This window comes from Pyrgilauda ruficollis, unplaced genomic scaffold (genome assembly GCF_017590135.1).
Source record: "Pyrgilauda ruficollis isolate IOZ18807 unplaced genomic scaffold, ASM1759013v1 scaffold10, whole genome shotgun sequence".
NCBI classification, from domain to species: domain Eukaryota; kingdom Metazoa; phylum Chordata; class Aves; order Passeriformes; family Passeridae; genus Pyrgilauda; species Pyrgilauda ruficollis.
In genome coordinates, this window is record NW_024508101.1 from 11,090,746 (window position 1) to 11,112,776 (window position 22,031).

Genomic DNA, 22,031 nt, shown 5'->3' on the forward strand with positions numbered 1-22,031 from the left:
AACTGCTTAGGTCTTAATATATTTAAACTTATAAAACATGTTGGATGATGTAGAAACTCCTGTCCTAGCTGTTTAATTAGCACCTACTTTAAAGCATTTGCCCAGCTGGACAATTTAAAAGAGTATCTATCCAGAGTCCACTGCAAACACAAAAGCAACAAGGCAAAGATGCTCTGGTATCTGTCTAACACCAATTAGCAGGGGTGACATTTGGTCATGTGCCATATTTAACTTGCTGTGCCTTGCAAATCCTCTTTAGTGTCACTGAAGGTTGCAAAACAATCCGTGTGGAGCAGTCATTCCTTCCTTTATCATTGTCCCTGATCAATGGATTCATCAAGTTATCAATGCACCTGGCAGACTGATTTTTGGAGTGCAGGATCTATTATTATACCTCCAAGTACTGAAGAAAGTGAGACATTGCTCATTCAGTGGAGAATATTAACTTTCTTCCTGTGGGCCCATTGCCCTGATATGCAACAGACTCAGCCAGGCTAAGTCTCTCTGCCATTCCTCCTACTCCCAGACCTCCTACCACCTTCAAGCTTGACAGCTTCCTTGCTCCATGCCTTACTTAAGCTCTTTAGGGGACCTATATTTGTTTCTGCTGAATAGGCACAGAGATAAAGGTGCAACTTGGCTGACTGAATATAGCCCTTCATTTCTCAGAGAAATATTATTTGAATTTATGAGTAAATGGCACTTAGTGAATGAAATCTAACGGGAAGTTGGCAAAGAGATCTCTTCCAGGAAATTCTTAGTTCTTCATCCCTGAGACAGCAAAGCCCTTGTTTAGCTTTTATTCACACTGATGCAGCATCCTTCTAGATGCTAAGAGCCCCCACTCTATGTGAAACCAAGGGAGAAAAGATAAAAACCCAAAGCTTCAGAGAGGCAAGGTGTTCCTGTGACCTTTCCTTCCACCTGGAACACAATTTCCAGGTGTCACTGAACTGAGCCTTTGCACACCACAGGGAACACACCTGGGTTATTATTTGTCTGCAAAATACTGAAAAAAACCCCTGAGCTTGTTTGTGCCTTTAGATCTCTAATGATAGCAGCTGTTGAAATTACCTAGATACATTTGAAAATTTTATCCTATCAATAATCATAAACAAAGCATAAAATTTCCAATTTGTTACACTGAAACAAGATCAGCCTGTCCCGTTGTTCGATAAAAAGTGAGAGTGGCTTTACTGACTAAAAACTAGGTCACATCTACACAGCTCTTTAGCTCCAGCTTTCAGGTCTAAGCACAAGGGCCACATATTGAACACAACCTTCAAAAATTAAAATTAGTACAAGTATCATCTGAACAAGGATTGAAGGAGTTGGCTTTTTCACTTAATCTCCAATTTTCCATTACAAAGTTTAGATTTGGCAAATAATACCTGAAGGCAGTGTAACAAATACAATTTAACATATTTTCACTAGCTAGCTGCCAGGAAAATACAACAAACTATTAGATTGACTGACAGCAATTCTTTCCTGTATGTAAACATTTTTGCAGATATCCCTGCTCTTAAGTCACAGTCTTCTCTTTCCTTACCACAATGGTTGGAATAACAGATTATCAGAGATTGCTTTCAACAGAATAATTTAAAATTAATATGGATCCTGCAGTGTTTGTGGTTTTGCAGGACTGCAGTGCCTTTCTGTGCGGTCTCAATGAGAATTTTGTTCAAAAAATATTTGTATCAAACTGGTAACAGGGAGAAATTACTTCACTCCCAGCTCTTGCAGTTGTGCTGCTGAAATCCTTGGAAGCTTGCACGTAGCAGGTAGAAAGCACTGTGCAGCGTGCAAAGCTCTCTGCAAAGTGACCAGTGCCTGGATCCCTGCTAGTTCTAATGTCTGACCACAGGCACAGAAAGCTCATGTACCTTTGGATGCTTCAGCTGGTTTTGGCTGGTGGAACTGTGACTGAACACCTCGAAATAGCATGACTTTGGCAGCAGCTCAGCTCCTCTCACAGCAGCAGGACTCCCCCGCCTCGCTGGGCTGTGTCTGAACACAAAGCCAAGGTGTGAGCGAGCGTGACTGAGTCCCACGCTCCTCTCTCACCCAGCTCTGCAACAGCAATTACGGGCTATTAGAGGAAACCACTTTATTGACTGCTGTTTGCAAAAGCAACAGATGGTTTTTGCAGATTCCTGCCCTTCCCATAGCCTTTATCACCTCCTCCTCCTGCCCCTCCCCACTGCAGGTTTCTGCCTCCTGGTACTGCACAGCTTGGCAAACAAACGCAGTTGCTTATTACAATTAGAAAGCAGAATAATATTTGTCTTTAATATTCAATCGACTACTGGCTGTGTTTAGTCCTCTTCCATGAGTAGGTTATATGCACCCTGCTCCCACATCTCCCCTGACTGGTATCAGTCTCTCCTCTATTCCACCTGCAGCCTGTTAAGCTTTGTAAAACACAGCAATGCCACACTTACAGTTTAATACAAAGCACCTGCAAACACCCTGGCCTTTATTAGGGAGGGTGGGAATTGTGGAGGCCAGGCTGCAACACAGTCAGGGTGCACAAATCCACATGAACACATTGTTCTCTCCTGCCTCTTGGAGAGGTCACCACCTAATCCAAGCTTTAGCTGTGTCCAAGCTTTCTCTATTTCTCACTGTAGCTTCATATCCACTGATGTTTCTCTTCTTGTGTGGGCAGCAGGTTTGTAGGGCAGGGCCATGCTTTAGGTTGCAGTTCTAGGTAGAAAGCAGTACCAGTTTTAAAGGTTCTCACTTTCTGTTTTGCTGTCTTTTTTGACATTGTCTTGTCAAGGGGCAAGACAATTGTTCAGAGATACAATTCCACAGGCAACTGGAGGAAAGCAATTCTAAGGAAAATAAATTGCAGTATTGGACTAACACACATGAGCAAGAGCCCACTTAAACCAAGACTGTTAGAAGAAAAATACACTGAAAGCACACCCAGAAAGCTGCTGTGACACTTTGCAGGCCTGAAACACCACTCAGGGCTTGAGTCCTCCTGGGCATAAAACTCATGTTCTTGCTTTGCTTTGAACAAAATTCATGTTGAAACTGAACTAGACAAAGAAGGTTGCAAGCAGGATGGTGTGACTTTAACATCTTGTGTCCTCTAGGGACAGAGCCACTTCTCTGGGACCCCATGCATTCTCTTTTATTGCCAGAAAATAACCCAAAACATTAGGGCTGAACCAAAGAACGGAAGACAAGCTTCCTATGACTGCATATATGAAAAATGCAATCTTTTCCACCCCATTCAAAAGCATCCCTCTTCAGAATAATATTTAAGTACTTCCCTTAACCTCAGGAAACTTTCTTCAACACATGAAAGTCAACAGGACTCTCCAAGTACAGGATGACAGTTAAAAAAGGATTTATAAATGCTGTCTGGAATAAGGACTGATTCAATCACAAGCAGAAGTGATTTCCTGAATCAAGCCCTCACAACTTAAGCTAATACCATGGTATTCTATGTTAGGCAACTGTGCTTTTCATTTGGTCTTATGGATGTTGTTACCAGAACCAGATCAGCTTTAACAAAGAACATCTGACTTGCACAGTTTTGAATTCCAGACACTAAATTCCTAAAGTAATTTTTAAAAACAAACTGGCAGGAAAGCTCTGAGCCGGCTAAGCTGCCAGAAAAATGACTGGCTTAAGTACTACATTTTGTTGTGTTATTTGAGCTGATTTATCAGTTCCTTTGTAGCTGAACAATTATCTTTTATTTACCAAAAACTGGTAACATTTTTGGACAAGCAAGTGGATAGTCACTCACAGATCTTTTAGCGTGTTAAAAATGTTATGTGTGTATTTTGCTTCCAAAGTATACTGTAATGGAAAGTCACTGGAAGGCGTTCATTCTTGTGTTAGCTGGGAAAATGGGCCTCACTATGAGGATTAGCTATCTATCATATAATAAGATTTGTTGAGGTTTAAGTGTCAATCTAATTTTCTACCCTTGGTATTTGCTTAAAGGTTACAAAAAAAAAAAATGCAGCTAATAGTTTACAAGAACACATAATGAAGAATACATTTTTTCCTGATCTAAGCTATTGGTGATCTTTTCCTTTTCTGGAGGGTTCTTCAGGCCCTTGCTTTGGGTGTAAGACCTGAAGTTTGGAAGGGGGCTGTCTCTGTCTCTGCTCTTTGAGACAGTTTTTGCATTCTTTCTTCTGGAGATGGTTTGTGCCTCAAAACAGCCCTGAAAAACCTTGGGCCATATGTAGGGGTTACAAAATGCTATAGCAGTCTCACTCGTGTTATGAATGTTTGTGATCTACACACTTAGCCATGAGTTCAGCCTAGTGTCTCCAGTTAGACAGGAATATTTATGGAGTCAGGTGTGTCCCTTCAGGCCATCCTTCCGCCTCTAGGAAACATCTGAGTTATGTCCCCCTGGAGGTGCAAGAGGGAGTGACTTTTCTCCCAATTCCAATCCCTGTTTCAAGAAGGCACTCCCCCAAGGGCATTTCTTGCTCTCTTGCTCAGGTTTTAGCATTCTTAGCCTCTGCCCTACTGCCCCACAGCTTTCCCATGTAGGCCCAGCCTCTGGGGAGCCACCTGTCTCTAGCAGCTCTATCGCTATTTTTCCCAGTTCAGGGAAAAAACAAATCAAAACATCAATAGCCTGGAGCTGAGTCTCTATCAACCTTCTCTCCAAATCACAGACCATACAGCATTAGCATGGATACCTCACAGAGCTCTGAATCTGGAGGAGTTTATCTCTGGGGTTTAACTTTGAAAAACCTTCATGCATGAAAGAACACGTCAGAGGAACCTGCACTGTGCTCACAATACACAATTTCTGCTTGACTATACAGAGCTTGTGGGGGTTGAGCCCTGTACATTTGTGTTTGATGTGGTTTGATCTAGACTAGTAGAATCAGTAGCTTTATTCCTGTCCAGATCTTAAATTGGCAAATAAAAAATAAACCTCTTCAGCAAGCTCTGCTTCCTACTTTCTTTCCTCATTTCCTCATTTCCTCATGCTTGAAAGTTCCCATGAAAGCCCCTCTGAAGGGGCTGTTGTTGATTTAAACACCATCTTACACCACAGAGCTTCAGAGCTCAGTCTTAAAACCTGTACCTGCTCCTGTAAGCAACCCTCTTGCAACATATGTGCAAGCCTGGTCTCATCATACATCTCAAAATCACAGCTCCTCACAAGAACAGAGTTAGGAGGACATTTCAGAACTTTCATGTTCTGAAAGTGTCCAAAAGGAGTAACATGGCCAAGTTTTCCAACTGCCTCAGAAAGTGCAGACATCATAAATCAGCAGAACAGAGACAGAACGGGTTAGTACAAATATATTTCATAACAAAAGGTTCAACAGGATCCAGCTAGAGCCATCACAAAACAATGTGCAGAAATAGTTTAAACTGATTTATTGTAGTTTCTCAAAAAAGCAAGCCCTCACTGAGAATAACTCATGAGACGTCTAATACCGGGAGAAGAGAGGAAGGAAATTTCAGGTGGGGGTGGGAGAGAAAGAATTATTGGGTCCTTGCAACCGCATAGCTCTGGCTAAATCTCTGCAAAGTTAACACTTAAGATCAGCTGTACTTAGCTTCAAGGAGGCTTTGCAGTAATATTTTAGGGGATATGAAGCTGAGATCAGAGGTGAAATACCTGGTGTGTAGCTTAAAATTCATGGGTTGGATCTTCCCACCCCCTTCTTGAATAAAACTGCGGAGGAGGGATTCTAGGGTTACATGGACTGCCCTGGGGAGATACTCCTCCACTTGATATCAGAAATGGGATTTGCCTTGGCAGAACTGACTGCCAGACCTGCTGCTCTGAACCTGCAAGACAGACAAGATCCCTGGGGACTTGGGTAGCCCAGGGCTGGATCTGAGCTTTCCTGTGGCTGCTGCCCTTCTACAGAGCACAGGAAGCCTTGAAAGAAGGATTATGACTTCTGCTTCCAACAAGAAAAGGGGTAGGAATTGCAACATACACAGGACCAAGGAAGGGATGATGTGGGGGGACAGAACTGCCCCAGGACCTGACTGGGAGGAATGCTGGAACTGGACATCCCAGTCCTGTGCTTTGCTCTGCTTCAGCCCTTGCTCAGTGCAAGGGTTACAAGGGAGATGAAATGGAGGTCATACCTCCCAAGGGGAGCTACAGGGATAGATGCACAAAGTAGTCAGTGTCTGTCAAAAAAAAAAAACAAAAACTGTGCAAAACATTGCTTAAAGAGAAGACATCAGCTGCAAAAGTCAAATCAACCTGAAATCACCCCCACATTTTTTAGATTAGATTTAGGGTGTGGATGGAGAATATGGCAAGAAATGAAAGAGTTTCTGGAACAGATCCCCTTGGAAATCAGGAAAAATAAAGTACTTCTGGTTAGTTTTATTAAAAATTCATTTTGACTTGGAAGCACAGCCACTGCAGGGCCACCACTCTCAATGGAGCACCAACAGACAGGGAGTAAGAACAAGATCAGTTTTCACAGACTCTCCCTCCTCTTCACTTGCACTGAATGTTTAATGATTTCCAAAGGGACAAAAATGACTGTTTAGCCAGTCGTGTAGCAGTTTCTTCTTGAAATCAAAATGCAGACACTGCCTAGTGAGCCAAAGCCTTGGAAATAGAAAGGCCTGTGTGGTGAGATGGACTGTCCTTTCCAAGCATGAGAAAGCTGCAGTTGAAGGGCAAGAAGCTTCTTCTGCACTGTCACTATTGCTGAAACTCAGCATTACTCACTAGTTAGTACTACACCTGCTCGCTGAACAAAAAAGTTCAAACAAAGGGGTTTTTTTTCACATGAAAGTATGTCTCTGTTTCAAAGTAGCTGTGCAAAACCAGTTCCTTTTTACTGAACTCCCTTGAAGTCTTGGCATATTCAGAGCATTGGAGCCTGTTCCAGTGACAAGTCATTATTGCTGCTGTAAGTTCATAGCCTGAAATCCAACTCAACCCTAACAGAAGGTAATCTTCCTAGAAAGGAACCAGGTGTATTTCATTAAGGGATAAGCTCAAGCCATGCAAGAATGCTCCTTACATGGCATCCCAGCCACATTTTTACAATTTAATCTCACTTTTTGGCATAGCACAGAAGATGGAAATATACAGCAATATTCAATTATTGAGGTGAGGAGTTTTAGATACGCCTCTGTAGCTTCCAAATGATGGAAATTATTTTATTTAGTAAAGCCATCCCCCTGGTTAGATCCACATAAGTAAATGGCAATGTTTAAGTCCTTAGGAACATGCTGCTTGCTTGGTTATTTTCAAACATTTGTTAAGAAGGGCTTGTGGTGTGAGACAAATAATCAAGTGCTCCAGAGAATGCCACATCTAAATGTTAAGTGGCACCTGCTGATGTCCTGTAAGACAAGTGTGCAGGCTTCTTCTGACCTCCATTCTTTTGCAAGGTGTTTTTCATGCAGACATCACTCGTAGTCTGAACCCAGGTGCACCAGAGGTTCTTCATAGTCAATCCCCACCCACATATCAATGGTTCTTAAAAATGGGCTTTTCCATGGTTCAGACTCTAGCCATGACTCTGATCATCTCCAGTCTCAAGCTGCTGTTTCAGGGAGTGGATGGTACAGACAACTCATGACCAGCAGTACTGAAAAAGTTGTTTCAGGAAGAATTCAGCTCAGCACCCCAGCACCTGTGCAGAGAAGAGGCTGAAAAGCACACACCTGGCACAAGAGGGTCAGAACATTTCTGAGTTATTCCTGCATGACTGAAGAACTTTGATCAGGCATCTGGGGCTTATGTGGGCAAACCTTCACTAGCTTGGAATCACAGAATGGTTTGGGTTGAAATGGACCTTAAAGATCACCTAGTTTCAACCCCCCTGTCATGGTCAAAGACACCCTCCAGGAAGAGACCTGTGAAAAAAGAAGGATCAAGAAAGGAGATGACACTTTATCTGTTCTGTGAAGTCAAGATACTATGTTATTACAACTTTTTTATAAAGCACTGTCAGTGCAATTCCCAGTTGTATGGCAATGGTTTAAAGAAAGACTTCAACTCCCTGAAATACTTAGACCCAATAATACTGTTTGTGGCCAGGCAATTCCACTCCTAATGTGGAACTCCTGATTACTTCCTGCACTGAGTCAATTGCCAATCCTCACTTTTACCTTCCTGATCCAATTTGGTCAGCAGTCCTCTGTGTTGGCAGAGATCTTAATTGGTTTTCCTTAACTAACTGACAAACTCGTTATAAGTTCAGATGTCAGAGGTAGCATGAGTCTCTAAATTGCCAAGTTTTTCCACTTGATTTTCCAAAACCTAGGGTGGAATTATCCCATAAACTTAGAGACAGAAACTCAAGGATTTATTTCTTAATCATACAGGGCTTATGTATATTTTAACATATTTTGAGATTAAACACATTAATTTCCAATGAAATCTTGGCACATCCCAGTGCTGCACTTCAGCCTTGCCCAGCTATGAGAGGAATCTTTGCAGCAAGAGGCTTTACAGGCTCTGTCAAAATCAATATCAGCAGCTACTCCTCTGGGAAATTAGGAATGTCACAGGCAAAGCGTTTGCCAAAGCTTTCAGCATGTTCCAATTAATTTACTATTCCATGTTTGCTGTAGACCTGAGGTAGGAAGGAAAGTTGAATGTAAGCAGTTCTACATGAGACATGGAATGCTGCTAAAACAATGATCACTGCAACAGGAGCTTTAAAGGCTGAAATGTTTATTCATATTTTGGACCAAAGTGAATTTTAATCACAGGTGAGGTGCAATGGTTTACCTACAGATGACTTAAGAGTTGGATACAGATTTCAGCCTATGGCTGCCAAATCAATATGTGTTATTTCTTGGCTGCACTGAGCAAATCTGGGTGTCCAAAGGCTTTAGCTACTGCAGGCTTGGTTCCTAAAATGTTATTTCATTTCTTACACCTGGGCAGCTTCACCTCTCACAGTGAGGGCTGCCATGCTAACACAAATAAGGAACCTACCTGCCATGAGTTTTAATCACCGCCCTGTTGATTTATTCTCAAAAAGGGCTGGATGTAATAGCTTTAAGCTCCAAAATGTGAATGGGGACCTGTCCAACTGGAGGTGCAACTACTAGAAAAAAGATGGGTGGTAACAATAAAAAAAAAAGAGTATTTAGATGAGTCCTTGGCTGCAATCATTTTAGATGCAGGCAAAGAAAGCCAAAGGCACGTGGGATGTCTTTTCTGCAAAAAATCTTAAAATAGAAAAGGAAATCAATACTCATTTACAGTATCTGGCAGTCACTGAACCAAAACATACATGTACACCTACAGCAGAGCAGAAATAACAACATTTATTTAAACCACAAGCTGTTATTCTGCTGCAGGAATGCTGTGTTTCATGTGGAACACTTCACCAGAGACTGTTCCACATATTTCTGACCGTTTTTAAAAAGCCTCAACAATATCCAGATCAAATACTTTCAGTACCACAGTTATTAACCCCACCAGCCAGACCAGCTTTGACTCCTTCAATTCCTGGCAAAGAAAGAGTGAGAGCTGGTGTGGAGGAGAATGTGCCCAGCAGGAAGCAAACCTCTGATGGGCAGAACCCTTAAATAATGCTTCAGAACAGAAATGTAAACCTGTGTGTAAGAATGAGGCAATGTTTCCACTATGCAAAATTACAGGCTTCAAAGGAAGGAATAGAGTTTTACAAATCAGCATTCCCCAAACACCGAAAGTGAAATTAAATGTAAACAAAGTGAATCTGCTGATTGCTTGTTTTTTGCCGTTCCCCAGCTCTGAGAAATGTGACCAGTAAATAAACAGGATAAATAATAACAGCAGCTGGCTTTTGTGCAACACTCCTCATACAGAAACCCAAAAATGCTTTACAAATGGTGCAACCAGGCTGCTTGCAGAGGTCACACGAGGAAGAGATGAGTGGCACCTCAAGAGATTCTCTGATCCATTACCCCACCCCAAGCAAGGATCAACCCTTCTTCCCACTGCCACATGAACTGAAGCACAGAGGTAAAAAGCCTTTCCTGTGGCAACACAGCCTGCCAGAGGCAAGGATGGACACACAGCGTGAGTAAAAACCTGGCTGTAAAGCAGCCAGCAGGAGTTTAACTGCAGAGTTCAGATATCACCATGGGTTCCCTGTGCTACATGGAAGGGGGCCACAGTGAATTTGGAAAGAACAAAGTCAATGAAAAAACATCTTTCTGTCCTAATGAATTTGTGGGCATCCAATAATGTCAGAGAGATGCTCTGTGCATTTTCAGGGCAACCTGGGTTGAAATGCTCCACATCCCTTGTTTGGGGAGGAGCAGAGGATGACTGAATGCTGATTGCTTTAATGTCTTTTTAATAATATGAGATTATGAATGCTGCTCAGAATACAGATTTTAATGCTCCAAATATTGTAGACTAGCTCTCACATAAAATTGAAAAAATGAAGAAAAAGCTTAACCATTAAGTCAGCTGGATGTTATCTTACAGAAATTTAATTACTTACTGCTTCCTTGTCACTCCTCATGCCTTTCACCCAACAAATTAAACCATTGCAGATTTCTGGAATTGACAATTGAATTTGAAAGCTCACTGAGATAGTTTTGAAAATAAAAGTTGAAACTATGTTGAAAAATTATAAAAATAAGGTCATCTTGTCTGTTGGTGAACCAACTAATCTGCTGACGTCTACAGCAAATTAAACCAAATTCTGTTTTAAAGAAAGGCCAATAATTTAGGACTTATTCTCTCAATTTGCAAGCTTGAAGCTTGAGCAGGGAAGAAAGAAAACATACAGAGCCAGACATTTATCACAGGTCCGACAGACATCTGAAAAAGCTCAGCAATCTTTCTTGCACACCAAATCTATACCAGTTTGTACATTTTCTCCTTATCTATCTGTACACAACACCAGAGCAAACAATTATTACCCTGTTACTGCTGAATGTTTGGCTTTAGCCCAGTTGTCAGTATTTTGTCCCCCTTTTTTCCCTGTTCTTTCTTTCCAACAATTGCCGCTGAGACAAATTACTTGCAGCAGAACAGCAAGAACAACTAATTCATTGCTTAGTAGATTTTATTTAAAATCTCTCTTCAAACATCAAGCCTTCTTCAACTACCAGCTGCTCAAGAAATAACTTACTTTCTCTGGCAACTTTCATCTAGAGACTCCAGCCCCAATTTGCATCACTTGACTGGATGACTACACGCAATTGTAGACAAGGAAATAAAAGTATGGATAATTTTTAAGTCTGATTCTGTAAATCACTGGTCATTGTGTCTAATGACTGTCTTGACCATGTTTTGACTGCTCTCTGCTCCTCATTGCCTCCTTTTTTCTGTTTTTTGACACTGAATTCTCTAGGTCTAGCAAGTTGCCTTTGCCACCACTCAGTATGGGAGGATTCAGAGGCTTCCATCATCAAGTGAGTGCCTGCCAAACAGAAGCAAAGATAGTTCCTGGCTGCAGAGCCAGTGTCTGACACAGAAGGGGGGACTCTTTCATGCCAGTGGAAGCACTCGTGAAGTTTGGTGTTACCCAAGGCTCTGGGACATTGAAAACTTCTACAAAAAGAATGAATCCCTTCAGACACAAACATACTGCATCTGCCTGAGAGGAACGAACACATTCCCAAGCAGAAAAAGACCATGACCAAGACCTATCCCCTCTCCTGCTGATGGGGATATCCCATAAGAGCATGCTTGGAGGCAGGTAAATCTCACTGCAGTGCTGTGGCCACCCGGACAGCTTCCACCAGCTGTTCCTTTCCTGGCTCCAAGGCCACACCTTGGTACCACTGTCTGGTCATCTTGGGGCTGCCTTCCTGCCACCACCACCCAGTGACTCCCCCAAGTCTGGTTGCTTTAGAAGATGTTTGGGGTTGGGATTAGCCCAAGGTTGGTATTTGGGATTGCTGCACCAGTATTTTTCTTTCAGTTAACATAAGTGAAACTGTATTGGTATGCAAGAGGAAACCCTAGAGGAGATATAATTTTAATGAGGTCTAAAAACTTTACTTACCCTGATGTTTGCGATTTCCTTCTTTCCTGTTGTGGATAACAAGTCATACTGACACAGTGTCAGAATGTCTGTGCTGTAGAGTACAGGACAGGGATGGCTGGGTGCACTTAAGGATATAACTGGGGTGGGATGAGGTAAAGGACCTGCCTAAGCATATCTTTAGGAATCTCATGGGCAAGATGTAACACTATCTCCTTGGATACCTTGAATAATCAGCCGTTTGCTAGCAGGGTTGTGACACATCTCTTCCATAAGGGACAATAGGAGGTTTCAAACACGGGTGGCTTCCATTCAAGTGGGAATACATTAGGACAATGACACGTCTGAACCTAGGAAAGGCAGCTCAGCCAAATATGTCTGCAGGGACAGCTCTTAGAACAATGCAATTTCCCTAGAAGAACAAAAAGGTCAGATGTTCACCCTGACTTTAAAAAGGACAAAGTCACAGCAGTCTGAAAGGAACTTTCAAGGCCAACTCCTCTGCTACAGACATCTAGAAAAAATAGCCTCTTCCAGCCAGAACAGCTGTACAGCCAGTTCTTGTAGATGTATTCACAGTGATCTAAAAGAGCTGCTGTGTGTTCCCAAGGGATGTTCCAAGAGTGCTAGAGAAGCTGAAGGAAGGAACTGTGTGCAGCTCTTTTATTATTTTCACTAAACCTGTATATTCCTTATAGCAGTGAACTAAAGTGCTCTTGCATCTGGAACTCTGGTATGCTCACTGAGTTTTCTGCTTCAGCTATTGTGTCACTACCAACAAATAGCTGGTTCAGAGCATTCCCAGTTTGATGAGATGAAGAAGAGGTCAGTGGAGGGTCTGCCCAGGCCAAAGACCTCTAAATGCTGAGTGACCAACCTGGGCATTCATTGCAGTCACGGCACAAAGCCAGTACTGATCATCACACTTGTATTCCAATTAAAAGCAAATTAACTCTTTGTTTTACAGAGGCCAGGTTTGCTTATCCTTCAGTCTCTGGCAGAATAATGAGCAGAAAAATTATCTTTACAACACTCTCTTTAGACCATTTTTCTTCTTTTCTCCTATTTCTACCTCTGCTTCTTATATTCACTGTGCTGGACAGTACTGTTTCCAATTCATCAGGTGGCACACAGAACCAACACTGATTTTGCTTTTTTTTTTGCTCCTCTCAGGATCAGGATGAAATTTTACTGCTTTGAGACTCACAACAGGGAACTCCACAAGTCATCTTGCTCCCAGACACTGATGTCACAAAGTTGTACACCTGTGCTCAGAAGCAGATCCTAAGAGGGCAATGAGCAAAAGGGACAGTTTAATTACAAATGTTATTCCATTTGCTATTCACCTTTTCCCTTCATTTCTGTGGAATACAAGGCAGATTTGCTTGTGTTGGACATTCCTGTGGAGACTGAAAAAAAATTATCATACTGAAGAAGCCTGTTGGAAGTATCTGCAGTGAGAACCAAAACAGCTCCCCTGTCTCTCAGAGTCCCTCTCACACAAAGCTGGTTTGCTAATTTGCCCATCCTCTGGAACCACATGAGGAATCATAAAAGGATGCCCCCATTCACAGTGAATAAGACAGTCACATGGAGCAAAGATAACAGAGGCATTAAAGGAACACATACACAGCTGATGAGAAGAACGGATGCTTTAGAAACTCAGGCAGTAGCAATACGGCAAGCAAAGCCTGGAATGTTGATTTGACAATGATCATTGTCATTTCCCTTTGCAGTGTGTGCAGTGGGATCAGAAAAACACAGGGAGCTGAATTCATCCTATGGCAAACTGTGCTGACATAAGTCACTTTGCATCCTACAGATTTGGCTTTAATTTCAAGTTGACCTCATTAGTACAAACAAAGTGTTCTTCAAGACTGACACTGAATTAGAAACTGCTTTAAGTATTTCTAGAGACTAACACAATATGCTATAATTAAAGACATTATAATCAGTGACTTGATTTCTTTTGCTTTGACTTCACTTTGGCTTACTTATTTATTTATTAACTCACTTTGGAAATGTCTGAAAGTCAAATTCAATTTTATCGTTTGCTCATGCTGGGAGCTGCGCTGTTCTTCTGGAAATGGCGTGGAAGTGCTGGTAATGAGATGCCAAAACCATCAAGCAATATTTACAATTTAAGGGCCAGTTCAAATACAAAAGCAATTTGTATTTCTGCACCACAGGCACATCTGCAAAATCTTTGGGGAACAGAGAAATCTGTTTTCTCCTTATTGGCTTGGCCTTTCATTACTAACAAGTCAGAAAGAATGGCAGGAGTTCTTCAAAGAGTAAAAGAAATATAAAAAGTAAATAGAGAAGTGGGTGCTTTTTGTTTGTTTAATTTTGTATTTTTAAACACATCTCAGGTGTAGAACTGAAAGAACTCTTACAAAGGCACTGTTTACTCAGACAATTGCCACTCTGTTTACTTAAACTGTGCTCAGATGTCTGAAGTTGAGCCAACCCATTCTAGTGTAAGTTAACAATGGCTCAGGAATGCCTCTGTGACCCACAGGCAGAAAACCACAGTGAATCCAGGAAACCCTCTAAGTCTACCTAGAGACCACTCTGTCAGAGACACTCAAGCACCATGCTACCTAGCCAGGTAATGGTTTCTCTTTGGTGACTGAGGAAGCTCACATTCACAGATGTCTGGAAATCACATTTTCAAGTGCATCCTCTAGCTTCAAGTGTCTCAAGTGTCCAGCTTAAAGTGACTGATCTACCAGGAGAGACTTGGGCATCACTCTGTCTGAAGTCAGTGGCAACTGCAGCTATGAGCAGCTTTGAAAAAAATTACTCTGAGTCAATAAATCTCACAGGGTTTACTTGGGGTCAAGAAGAGGGGCTAAAAGTGCCCCAGAAAAAAACTATTTTGTGCTTATCTAGGTAGTGACAAGAATGGAGGAAGCATCTAGAAAACGCTACAGTGATATAGACCACAGAGGAAAAAGGTCACCTCTGAAGTTCCCCAGGCCCTTTAGGGGCCTCAAAGGAAATGTCTTGACTTCTCCTCCCAACTTTCCTTCCTCTTCCTCATCAGCATCTATTCTTAGTAGTTTTGTATGAGAGCTGGGAATAGAACTTGGTTTCTTAATTCCTCACCTCCTGTTACTCATATTTTGACTCCGAGTGCTCAGGGTGGAGCACTTCCATGGAGCCTTCCATGGAGCTGTGTTTTATGTTTACACAGTGACTGCTTTCCCATTAAGAAGGGTTTCTTTGGCTACTGGGACGTGCTATAGGCATGAGATCAGTCCTGTTTGGTTCTAATGATTTAATTCCTTCAAACAACATTGCAAAGACCTGAGAGTGCCATGCCTTGCTCAGATCCTAAGCATTGCATTCAGCAGTGAGCACTTGGTGCCAAATAGTTACCCATTTTCATGGTCCACAAGTTCTGCTGTTGGCACAAAACATGAAAACGACACCAGAACATACTACTTTTTCATCTCTGCTGCATTCAGCAAGGGGAGACCACTTAATTACACTTTAAGATGGAACTGGCTCAACAAGTTGGGCAGCCTGCCGGGCTGCTGGCCAGGGAAGCTGCACCTGCACTGCTGCCAGCAGGCAGCAAGAGAAGATGACACTCAGGCCCCAGCTCTGCTGTTGGGAGTGACTTCCCATGAGAAAAAAAAAAAAGAAAAAGTGGAAAACACTGTCTTTCTTCTTCCTTAGTCCCATTACTCCTTACTCCATCTACCCCATCTAATCATTATGACATCTGAGTGCCTTTGTGTGTCAGCTTCCTGTGAAGTAATCACCTAAATCCCTCTCTGAAACAAAGCAGACCCTGCTGAGGAACTCACAATAGGTGCCTTTCACTGGCAGGACAACCTTGGCCTCAGTGGCACTTATAACAAAGCTTCCATATGTGCACCAGTATGGGCTGATCAGTCAGATCAACACCACACAAGATCAGAGCCTGGGTATTTGTGAGCATGAAGCAATAATGCCTCACAAAATTTCTCCATCTTCCTGAAAAAATAGTTTTTTTGGTGTGTGTGTGTGGTTTTTTTTTTTTTAATATGCTATAACACATTAATAAGCTACAGACTTTTATCCACATTTATGAGTCTGTTCAATGAGATAAAAAAGAAGCACCAGCTCCAAGGGGTGGTGTCTGTCAGTCATCTCCACTTTCAGAGACTGCCTGGCCATTGTCTGCTCTTCAAGCTCAGGCTAGAGCTACTTTTTAATATTTCCTTTGGCAGACATCCTGGGTTTTCCCCCTCCCTGGGGGAGGGATCAAGGGCGATAAGTTCTATTCTAATAGAAGACAAGTCAATGATAATCTTTGGGCATCTGCAGTGAAGAGGTATTTCTACAGCTCTAGCTGGGATTAGGCACATAATGGATCAATGAAAGATCTCACCGTTTGACGGTTATAGCATCATTCATTAGCGTTAAGATTTGAACTTGAATCAACAATTGAGTTAGAAGATTGAAAGAATTGCTTTCAGTATTTGAAATAAATGTAACAGGCCTGTAAAAGTCCCCTGAGGTGTCTCTCTTTCTCTCCCTATACATATATTTAGAGAGATCGGTTTTGCTGAATGCTTAAAATTAGATGAAAGTTGCTGAGCTTCTACACAGGAAGAAGAAAAAGCTGAGCTTCTTATGTAAAGTGAAAGGGGGCAAAATAATGTATTTTTGGTTTGCCTATCAAAGCACTTCAAGAGCAGTCTTGATCACAGGATCCAGGCACTGACTTGTTATTCAGTCACTTACCATCTCTCACATATAACAATTCATGAAGAGCTAATAATAAACAATACGCCCTCTCCTTGTACACAAACATGCAAACACACACACAGGAGCTCCTTGTAAATGAGCAACACTGATCCCATCCACTTTTCTCATCACAAAACTAGGACAAGTTCACTCTTAATTAACTGCATGGTGCACAGACCAATAAAAAAATTAACTACCCAGAGGACTTAGACACCAAGTTTTCACTCTCAGCTCCAAAGACCCATCCACCCACTACTAATTTGGTAAGAAATTAAATGTGATAAAAAAGCAATTCCACAACTGGGCGATGAATGCTATGGGTAGTTAATGATTAATTACCATTATAATACAAAACAGCCTGGTTTCACTGTAGAACCTTGATCTCATAGCATTATTTTTCTATAAAGGCAATCTTCGGGTTGGTGCAAAGACTGTGTACTGCACCAGTGCCAAAAACCTTCCTCCTTGTTTCTGAAAGGCAGCGAGTAGAAGCAACTATAAAATGCTCTGTAGACCAGGAGTTCTTGAACCAGACCTCTGTCCTACAGCCCAGCCTGGGCAATGGAGCTGTGGTGGGGTGGCTGCACTGTCCTCCCCTCTGGGGCCAGTATATTTTGGTGCTTGCCCACCCTCTATAATACCTGAGTGCTAACCCAGCCCTATGTTATTCCCACTGTCCCTTGGTTTGTAGGTATAAAGCCCAAGGCCAGCTAACTTGGACATGTATCCCTCTCTTAGAGCAGTTGCCAGGCTGGTTTGGGCAGAGGATGGTGTCCAGCCTGTTGGGTCGTCAGGATAAAGTTTAACTCCCTACTACAGATTTAACAACTTGTTCCTGTGACTGTTTTCTACGTATATAAAATCAACACAGCTCTTCCTGTTGGCTTGCAGAAAAAGAAAACAATTAAGCAATATCCAGATTTTTATGAAGCAGATACCTACATAACTAGTGGCAGCACAAATGCATGTCAAGCCAGCAGATACTGGAAGAAGAAAGATCATAACTACAGGAGCCACATCAGATCAAAATTAGCACAGAAAGCTATTAAAGAGGTTATTTAAATTATGAAAAAAAAAATTAGAAAACATTCTCTGTCTGATTATTTGTCTGTGTTTATTACACAGGTCAGTTTTTAAATTGCAATTGCCAGTGAGAGAGCTCCCTGAATCATTTACTAAGTATAAATAATTCAAAACCAGTCAAAAAGCAATGCAGTCAAACATTCTGCCTGTTGCCCTGCTATTACTATACTCAGATACTGATGTTAAGTTTGTTGACACTGAGAAAATCAGAAAGAGTGAACATTGCAAAGCCTGTGTCCGTGTCCTCCCTGACTGCCTGTGCTATTAGTTTGGGGATAGCTTTTACTGCTGATAGGCATCAGCCACCTGCCAGAGCCACTTGGTAGAATATTGAATAAGAATATTGCCAACCGAGCCAGCTGTGCCTGGAATGACAGTAGCTCCATATTTTATATTTGCAAGGCTGACTTGAGCAAGTTAAAGTTTAGAGAATGCAATTTTTACAGTAGGGACTTTCTCAGTTGAGAGAAAGCTCTCTTAGGGGCCCTATAAAGCTCATGTTCACGGCCCTGTAATGACAGTCAAGCTGTAAATAATAATTGCATTAACAGAGTCATATTTAGTGATAGTAGAAAGGACATTTGCTTGAAAGTGCTCACCTGGGAGATGCTTCTGGCTTCCAATACCTGCAGAAGAGGTACTGCCCATCAGCATTGATGATATGGGGCAGATCCTTGTATGGGATGTTTTGAGGACTCCGCTTTGGCGAACTTTCCTCTGGCATTCTGGAAGAATGACCTGCAAGGTGTTAGAAGAAACAAGACATACTTTAAAACAGGTGAAAACAAGATAAAAGCTGATGGGCTTGGCAGCCACAGACACACAAGAAAGTCAATCAGTAAGGCAAGTACCACTGATGGGAGGCTGCTCCCAAAACAACAGCCAAAGAGCCCCCAAAACCACTGCTTTAAACAGAAATGTAGCAAATGTTTTTGTTTAGAAATGGCTCACATTTAGAGGCAGAGCACTGGGGGGGAGAGGGAGCAAGAAGAAGGGAAGAGCAATCCACCATCAGTACTTCATTTGCAGCTTTCTATTCCACACTTCTCCCATCTGAGTTTATTTTGCATCGTTTTGTGAAGCGGATCCTAAAGAGAATATTTTAACTGCAATCAAGAGCAAATTATGCAGCAATCGCTACTGATATGAAAAGACAGCTGCATAAAAGATTTATCTCTGGCGGAATATCTCCAAAGAACAGTGGTGGGTACACAGCAGAGGTATCTGCCACCGTGTCATCATTAAGATCTTCTCTGACATCTCAGACAGGAAGGTGGCGGCGGCGGGGAGCGAAACATTTCCGAGAGAATTTGCCACAAACCTGTTTTCATCCTGTGCAAAGGTTTGCATTCTAGTGAGGAGCCGGCATCGCAAGTCAAACGCAAGCAGATGAGGCTTTTTGCATCTCGCTGCGGAGCCGCGTTCACAGCCCGGCAGCCCCGCCGGGTCCCTCGCGGCGCTGCGCGGGGCTCGCCCCGGCTCCTCTCCCCGGCTCGCTCGCTCTTTGAGGAAAGTCGCTTGGGTAATTCACCACTTCTCGTTCATCACTTTTTTTTTTCCCTTCTCAAACAAATTGCGTGTGCGGGCTGAAGTGGCGGTGGTGGGAGGGGAGGCTGGGAAGGGCTGGGGAGAGGGAGGGCTGGCGGGTGGGAAAGCTGCAGTCCACTTTCCAGAAGCTGCTGCACGTACATCAAAGGCACCTTGAACACATGCAGCTGGAGCAGTTCACAAAGTTCCTGCCGCGGCAGGTTGTTTGCAACTTTACTTCCTTCCTGCCACTTACAGTTCGGAGGCCGCGGCGACGGGGGGAGGCGAGGGAGGGGGAGACCTTTCCTCAGAGCGATCCCCGCTGCGAAGCCATCTCTCGTGTAAGCGCAACTTCCCCAGCCCCGCGCTGCCAGGCGGGGAGCGAGAGGGAGGGGAGGAGGAGGAGGAGGAGGAGAGGGAGGAGGGAGGATCCAAGCACCGACGCGATGCCAGGTCGCCAGCCCCGCTCACGCATCCTCCTGCCGCGGCCGGGCGCGGCGGCCCCGCGTCCGCCCGCGGAGCCGAAGCGCGGTGGCTCCACCGCACGGTGCGCACGGGCTGCTCCCGGAGAGAGGGAGACGGCGGCGGAAGGGCGGTGGGTGGGTGGGTGGATGGATGGAGGATGCATGGATGCACGGATGCGTGGATGGATGAAAGAATGGATGGAGGGGCGGGCGGTGCTCGGCGGGGTTGGGCCGGGCTGGGCGGGCAGCGGGGGAGCCCCGCGGTGCCCCCGGGCCGCCTGGCCGCGGAGAGAGCGGAGGCACGGTCGCCCCCTTCCCCGGTGCCCTCCCGCGGGGGCTCCGCGCCGGCTCCGCCGCCGCCCCGCTGGGCTGATGCGGCCGCAGCGCTCCCGCAGCCCCCGGTACCGGGATCTGGGCACAGGAGCGGCCGCTCCGCTGCTGCGGGCTGGGGGACAGCGCAGACAGACCGGGGGCGGGGGCGGCTGATCGCGCAGAATGTCACAGAGGACATCGTGGAGCCGTGCTGCCTCCTGGGCATCCCGGTCCGAACAGCTCCTTAGGATCCCAACACCAAACTTCGCTGTTCGCGTTTAACGTGCACCTCTTCAGGCTCTGAAGCCATACCGGGGAGATCGCTCCCGGTTCAGAGAAGTGCCCAAGCTTTGCAGCCTCGTTCAGGGTAAAGGCCATTTATAAACAGCATATGATTTATACTCACATAAATCATTATGTCACTATAGACTATATGCAATACATGTGCTGCTACTCTGTAATGTGAGATCTATTTGGTGGTATATGACACTTGCTTATAAAAATTGTCACAGCAAGGTTCCCTGAAGCCAAAATAGCTCCCCAGCTTTAAGGGGAGTTATCCCAATACAGAATTTTGTCATTTAATACTGCTAAGTGGTTAGCATTGATTGAGCACAGATTCATGCCTTTTACATTTCATCAGCTCCTTTCATTTTTACATGCCTACGTATGCTTAGAGGTCTCAAGCCTTTCTAAGAAGAGGCAGCTATTAACCTTATTTTTGAAGTGAAGCAACATGCTCATCAAGTGTAAATCTGTGAACAAAGGTTGAGGAAAGGAAAGAAATACATGCTAACACTAATAACAATAAATGCAAAACCTCAGAGATGAACCATATAAAAATAAAAAGGAAATCAAAACCAGATTTAATTTTACTCATCTTTCAGTGTCATTTATATTAAATGCCTGGGGGGGTGTTAGTTATAAATGGCAAAAGCAAAATTACATGTTCCTGTAACTGCTGTTGTTTGGGGAAAAAAAAATTAACAAAACCAACATTTATGGTTGTTTATAATGAGTGAGATTTAGGTCAGATGGCTCTTAAGCAGAGCCCTGGGAGCTGTACCTGGAGCTGTACCATTTGCTAGGCCAGTTACTGTCTAAGTATGAATGGGTGGAATTAAAGAGCTATCACAAGCCAGCTCCAGAGTTGGTAGAAGCAAGGACATATATAATTATTTAAATGATACAGATCAGATAATAACTGGATTAAGAAGAAAAGAAAGAAGGAAAGAAGCCTCTTCTCCCACTCAGGGTTTATCTGCCAGGAACACTTTACTGCTTCCCTACAGCCACCCATGAAATCTGATGCCAGGAACAGGCTCCTCTCCTGCTGTGGTGCTGGGAATATCAGAGTTCCCAGGGCCACAGAGGGGTGGAGGGAGTTGAGGAGAAAATATCTTTTTAAACTTCTGGATAAAAATAGCATCCCAAGGAAAACAACCTTTGTTGGGACACAAGGGTGAGATCCTGACTTTGAGAGCCTGCCCTGGTCAGTGCAGATATATGATTCCCTTGATACCCTGTTAACCTCAGTGTAGCTAAAATTGGAGACAGCATAACTGTGGTGCAGCCTGCCCTCTCTGTAGGCCCAGGTCCTCACCACAGCACTGGAATGAAGAATCAACCAGCAGCTCCTTCCCTTCTCACCAGCTTTCCTAAGGCCCCAGGAATTTGAGGACATTTCTTCCCATGGGTGATACACACTTCCCCATCTCAATGTTAACAACATGGAATGAATGAGGAACTGCTGACTTGTTGTCTTATCATTTTGCAGAGTTTAAGCTGTGAGTGAAAAGCCACTGGAGAAAACTGGATTGTGTCGGGGGAATTCATGTACCTGACACCCAGACTATGCACCAGGCTTCAGCACAGCAATTGCTGCATACTGCCTCCCTGTGAGAAAGCAAAGGGATGCCTGAGCATGCAGTATTTATGAGATTGTAACATCCTCCCTTGTCTTGGTAGAGTA

At 43.5% G+C, this 22,031-nt stretch overlaps 1 protein-coding gene across 2 annotated transcripts in view; it reads right to left on the reverse strand.

Annotated features, from left to right (window-relative positions):
* Positions 1-19,668, reverse strand: part of MGLL (monoglyceride lipase) — a 61,552-nt gene extending 41,884 nt beyond the window's left edge. The window contains exons 1-2 of one of the 2 annotated variants that reach the window (XM_041465086.1): positions 19,540-19,668; positions 18,356-18,494 (exon numbers count right to left, since the gene is read on the reverse strand). In XM_041465086.1, the coding sequence (XP_041321020.1) occupies positions 18,356-18,480 (125 nt within the window). In that variant the 5' untranslated portion in view covers positions 18,481-18,494; positions 19,540-19,668. The other variant, XM_041465079.1, reaches the window with a different exon arrangement.
* Between the last annotated feature and the right edge of the window lie 2,363 nt (positions 19,669-22,031).